Source organism: Lynx canadensis, chromosome D3, assembly GCF_007474595.2.
Source record: "Lynx canadensis isolate LIC74 chromosome D3, mLynCan4.pri.v2, whole genome shotgun sequence".
Classification (NCBI taxonomy): Eukaryota; Metazoa; Chordata; class Mammalia; order Carnivora; family Felidae; genus Lynx; species Lynx canadensis.
The window spans coordinates 65,870,915-65,876,469 of record NC_044314.2 but is presented as its reverse complement, the minus strand read 5'-3'; the positions used below and the strand labels follow the sequence as shown (position 1 = coordinate 65,876,469).

The window sequence follows — 5,555 nt, the reverse complement described above, 5'->3', positions numbered from 1 at the left end:
GCCATGACCCCATGAATTGATTATATAACCTAATGGATGAAAACTGTTCGAAAAGCACTACTGCAAAGCACCTGCAGTGGGCAGGGAGGTGGGGAAGGCAACATCGGAGCCCAGACTTGGATTAAGAGGCTTGAGCCTTGTAGAGAAAGGGGCACACAGGCCACAAGGAATAAGTAAGTGCCATGTGCAGACCAGGGGAAGGTGGATGGGGGGCTGTAAGGTGTAATCAGGGTGGTCAGGAGCCAAATGGCTGACCTGGCTTGTGCTTCACAGAGCCCTCTGGTTGCCTTGCAGAGGAGCTTGGCAGGGGCAAGGGGAATGCCCACATGGAGAGATGAGTTGGCTGCTGCAGTGGAACAGGCAAAAGTTGGCAATGGCGTGGACCTCAGAGGTAGCAATGAGGTGAAAAGTGGCTGGATTCGGTGACTGGGTCATAGGTAGAGCCAAAGAACTTAGAATCCTTAGGCAGGTTTTTCTCCGGTAAAAACATTTATCTAAGTAAACCAGAAGTGAACCACACACTAGGAAAACCTGAAGTCTTACTCAATTGTTTCCCCAGTTTATCAGCACTAAGGTAGTGAAGAACCCAAAGCTTTTCTGAGGTGGCTAGCAGGCTCTATTTGTTCACTTGACCTTCACTATTTATGGCCTGAATTGTGCCCCCCGCCCCATTCCTATGTTTAAGCTTTAACTCCAAGTATGTCTGAATGGGACTTTATAGATAAGATGCTGAAAGAGGTAATTAACTTAAAATGCGATCATTAAAGTAGGCTGTAATCCAATTTGACTGGTATCCTTATTAAGAGAGGCACAGAAGGATGATGACCCTGTGAGGACACTGAGAAGGCAGCTCTGCAAACTAAAGGAGAGAGGTTTCAGGAGAAACCAATGCTGCCAACCCCTTTGATCTTGAGAGTTCTGGCCTCCAGAACAACTGTTGTTCAAAGCCTCTTGGTTTAGGGTACTTTGTTCTGGCAGCCCCAGCACATTAATATGTTCACTGTTCTAGACTAACAGCACTTGAATAAGAGGGGTGCCATGTGCTCCTAGGGGACACAGCAACTTTAGTGTGTCCCAGGCTTGCTCCAGTCTCTTCAGCCTCCCTTCCCAGCCTAAAACCCAAAGCTGGCCCTGCCAAAGATACGAGGAAACCCAAGTGCTCCATCTGCCCCAACGAGAAGGTTCTGCCTGTCTGCACAGGCGTGCGATACACAGTACAAAACCTGCATATCCTTCATTTCTCCTTGAGGTACTTTGTGCCTCTTGCTGGTGGTGTCTGCCCCACAGGATTGGAATCTTTTTACTCAAAGTCTTGGCCATTCATTCCCCAATACCAGACAAGGAAGGGTAGCATCTCTCACCCCCATCCATTCTCAGGTGAATTAATTTTGACTCTAACATAAAACAGACACTTGATTAAACATTTATTCACAACGTGCTTGAGTCCTGTTCTGGCTCTAAAGGCAGCCTGCAGCTCTACCTCTTAAACTCCACCTGTGTATACACCTTGGTGATGTCATGGTACCTGCCTTCAGGGGGCTGATAGTTGGAGACTGGTGGCGTGTAATCTGGCCCTTCTTTTTCAAAGGGGAACAAATTGGGGTCCCGCTTGATGGCCTCCGCATGTAGCTCTGGGGACAGGAGTTGCAGCTCCTGCAGAGCTTCCTGTTGGGCCTCAAGCATGGACTTGATGGCATCTCTCTCCATCTCATGCTCTCGATGCTTATACAGGGACCACTTCTTCAGAAGCAGAGCTCTCCGCTCACTCTCCTCAAAAGGAAGCTCCATGTGAGGCCGCTGTCTGGGAACACACAAATCCAAAGGTGTGAAGTTGGGGATCACCAGTGTCACTGGCCAGGCAGTCTGGGTGACTGCATATGACCCAGCCCTCCCCACTGCCAGAAACAGATGAGACTTTGAGAAAAACATGGAAGTTAGGGACAAAATAAAGAATGGAATGTCGGTGTAACAGCTGTAACTGACGCTGGAAGCCAGTGCTATTTGCTTTATGTGGACGCAAGAAACAGCGATGCTCTAAGAAAATTGGTAGCACTTCCTCTGCCCCAGGCTGAGACTACCTTTGGGGAGAGGTGACTTTTCAGTGAAGTGGTGTTATGAAAATGGACACCCAAATCCCAGGGAGTCAAGAGCCCAGATCAGCCCACTAGAGTACCAAAAAAGCACGTGCCATGTCCCGTAGGTATGGCAAAGTGCTACTTTATAAATGGTACACTTTTTACAAGGCAGCACACAACAAGCCTACACACAACACATGCCAACTATGAGCATTTGTATCATAAAGCTTGAGGCTAAGTGTTTTCTACCATCAACATGGGGCAAGGGCTGCAGACCCAAGACCCAAGTCATCAGTCATATAGCTAAAACTCCTCTTGCAAGAAAGCAACAATATGAACTGGCTTATCAAACAGTTATTCCGAGTTTCTTTCCCATTTCAGCCATTCAAGAGCACCACCAAAGAATGCTTTTGCCAACTGAGGTGCCTGTGTGGCTTAGTTGGCTGGGTGTCTGACTTCAGCTCAGGTCATGATCTCGTGGTTTGCCAGTTCAAGCCCTGCATCAGGCTCTCTCCTGTCAGCACAGAGCTGCTTGGATCCTCTGTGTGTCCACCCCCCCCCCCCCCGGCTTTTGTGCTTGCTCGCTCTCTTGAAAATAAATATTTAGGGGTGCCTGGGTGGCGCAGTCGGTTAAGCGTCCGACTTCAGCCAGGTCACGATCTCGCGGTCTGTGAGTTCGAGCCCCGCGTCGGGCTCTGGGCTGATGGCTCAGAGCCTGGAGCCTGTTTCCGATTGTGTCTCCCTCTCTCTCTGCCCCTCCCCCGTTCATGCTCTGTCTCTCTCTGTCCCAAAAATAAATAAACGTTGAAAAAAAAAAAAAAAGAAAATAAATATTTAAAAAAGTAAAAAAGAATGCTTTTGCCAACTCCCACAAGACAGTCAAGGAGAAAAGGACTCAGACCAGGACCTAGTCACCCCACACCCACTCACCCCTTCCTGTCACAGGCATGAAATGCAGACAAAACTAGCCAAAGATGATGGAACTCTTTTTTTGTCCTGAGAACCTCAACCCTAGAGGACCCTTACCTTGCTTTATCCAAGAGCTTCACAGGTGTTATAAAATCTTCAATGGGGATTAGCTCCTGGCTAGCTTTCTCCAGTCGTCTGATTCTCTTTTTCAAACGGTCCTTTGCTGCTTGGTCTTTTTTAGGATCTACCTTTTTCTTCTTTCTCAGAGGTTCCGCTCTAATGGAAAAGCAAACATTAGACATTTTCCTCTTCAGGCTCAGGAACATGCTGAGACATGGCACTAGGTGAAGTGCCCTGAACTTATACTGAGCTCTCCACTGGGGAAGGAACTATGCAGGGGTCTAACCTCACCAGTGGAGTGTGTAAGGGAGATGGCCTCCAATCCAGGATCCTTGTGAGAACTGTGGGTACTGTTAAGCCAGGAAGGGCTAGAAAAACTTCATATGGCATCAGAATATAAATTAAAAGTACTCATCTTTAGTGTTGGGTTCAGGTGTGCCTTGGGGTTGCAATGGAAACTGAAAATACTAAACGGATGAATTAGAAAATCATTATAAATCCACGTTATAAATGGATTTGTGATTTTTTATTAGAAGTGATTTTAGTAAGACTAAGTATAATAAAAGTGACTGGCGTATCCCTATTTACTTTTCAGGATTTCTTAACAAATTTCCCCATCCTAAAGCATTGACAAAAGTCTGATGTACTCCTGAGAACATATATCCTCTGGTGATAATATACTACTAAAAATTAAATTCTCTAGCATCAAGACTGAGCTTTGTGAATCAAGTCCCTAGAAAGTATCCGGACTCCTAGGTGGGAAATCTAGTCCTCATGCCTCTCCCCACCTCTCCAGGGAACCAGAAATGGAAGGCCCATGGAGAAACAAGTCTATGCTGTGTCCTTTAAAACATACAAGAATCCCTCTAAAACTAATTTTTATTTAAACCACTTTTAAGTTAAATTTTTGTTTTGTGTTTACAGACAGCAGTGTTCCACATATAGAATGCTGAAAGACAGAAAAGCATCTGCCAAAATTTTACTGAGAAAATTTGCAGGAAATTAATTTTGCAAACAATGTCCAGTGGTCTCTTGCTTTCTTCTGTTCATATGCACATCAGTCTCCCGCTGACACCCCCAAAGAGGTCAGGCCCACGGTAGTTTACCTCATGGGAATGAGTTCCCAGAAGGAAAATAATGAAGCTCGCTGGTGGGTGTCTCTAATCTGTGTCTGCCAAGTTCCCAGAAGCCTGAAAGAGATAGGATATATAAATGTCTGATTCTCCCCACTGAACAGAAAAAAGGGAAAAAATTATGATACTCAAAATCTGGGGCCCTTGTAACTATTGGATGTGACGACGAGGTCAATGTGGGAGACTTAAACCCCCCCCCCCCCCCCCCCCGTTCACACTAGAGAGCACTTGGGCAGGGTCCCTGCTCGCCAGGGTCCTTGGTTTTCCAACCACAGGAAGAGGCGCCATCAGCTAGCTCCTCCCGAAGATAAAGTGGTCAAGAGTGGTCAGGGAGGGAGCGCAGGCGAGGCACCCGCCCGAGACACTGCTGAGGTCCGCACTCACCAGCTCCCCGAGCGCAGAGCGCGGGCGGAAACTCTCAGCGCTGCTACAGCCATGGCCCCTCTGGCAGCCGACCGGCTGCTTCCGGGCGCACACCCTTGGCTGTCCGTCCCGCGGTGCGCCGCGCAAAGGTCCGGCCTTCCCGTGGCTCCGCGTTCCCGCGTTCCGGCTGAGGAGGGCTGGATTGCACCTGGCCCGCCCCCGACGTGGCCCCGCCCCGCACGTCCCGACGGCGCGCGGGCAAGCTCTGAGCGCTTAGCGCCTCGCGTGACGTCTTCCTTTCCGCCTATGTTTGCGGCTGAGAGCCTTCCCCGGCTGAGGGCACGACCCCGCCAGTGGCTCCCCTAATTAGTCGGCCTGCGCCCCTGTGAGGGCCAAGACCCCACAGTGCAGCCGGAGTGGCCGAGAGGGCGTCCTTATGGGTCCAAGTGCCCCCGTCTGTGAAAACGGCCCCGATCTCCCATAAACGCGTTCGTCTCGGCATCCCCCTGACCCTTCCCGGGACTAGTTCGTTCCCCCGTTTTCGTCTGAGCCCGGGGCTGCGGCCCCTGCCGGCAACAACATCCCGGCTCTGGCACGTGGCCTGGCGCTTTCGAGATGCCCAATAAACGCGTGTTGATGAATGACGGAAGCTAGCTAATTAGTCGGACTCGGAACCAGCGAGGTAGAGAGCTGGAGAGAGGCCGTTCACGCCATCCTGACCCCTCCCGACTCCGGCGGCCCGGGCTGCAACTCGAGGCCCTGTTCGCCCGCCGCACTCCCAGCCGACCCCCTCGGCGGCAGCCGCGCCAGGGCGGTCCCCAAGCGCAGCCAGCCTGCTTTGCCCCTACCCAAGAAGGAGCCTGGCGGCCCCGTCTGCGCAGGGAGCGGTTTCCCGCCGGGGCGATTTGGCAGGTGCGCGCCGTGACTTCCGGCGTTGCCCGGGAGCCGCCGGAGG

The 5,555-nt window shown here is 50.6% G+C and overlaps 1 protein-coding gene across 1 annotated transcript; it reads right to left on the bottom strand.

Moving 5' to 3' along the window:
• Positions 1-1,407: 1,407 nt before the first annotated feature.
• On the bottom strand, positions 1,408-5,347 carry MRPL40 (mitochondrial ribosomal protein L40). Its single transcript, XM_030292415.1, has 4 exons — positions 4,622-5,347; positions 4,211-4,294; positions 3,102-3,260; positions 1,408-1,801 (listed from the first exon to the last, which is right to left on the bottom strand). Exons 1-4 carry the CDS (start codon positions 4,672-4,674, stop codon positions 1,477-1,479), a joined length of 621 nt encoding a protein of 206 aa, XP_030148275.1. The 5' UTR covers positions 4,675-5,347; the 3' UTR covers positions 1,408-1,476.
• Between the last annotated feature and the right edge of the window lie 208 nt (positions 5,348-5,555).

Bases quoted from the DNA above. Each gene is read 5' to 3' on its own strand.
- MRPL40 (XM_030292415.1), bottom strand. From the start codon at position 4,674: ATGGCTGTAGCAGCGCTGAGAGTTTCCGCCCGCGCTCTGCGCTCGGGG. The intron at 4,295-4,621 runs GTGAGTGCGGAC...TATCTCTTTCAG, and splicing joins GCTCTGCGCTCGGGGAGCTG to GCTTCTGGGAACTTGGCAGA. The intron at 3,261-4,210 runs GTAAACTACCGT...CTTTTCCATTAG, and splicing joins TGGGAACTCATTCCCATGAG to AGCGGAACCTCTGAGAAAGA.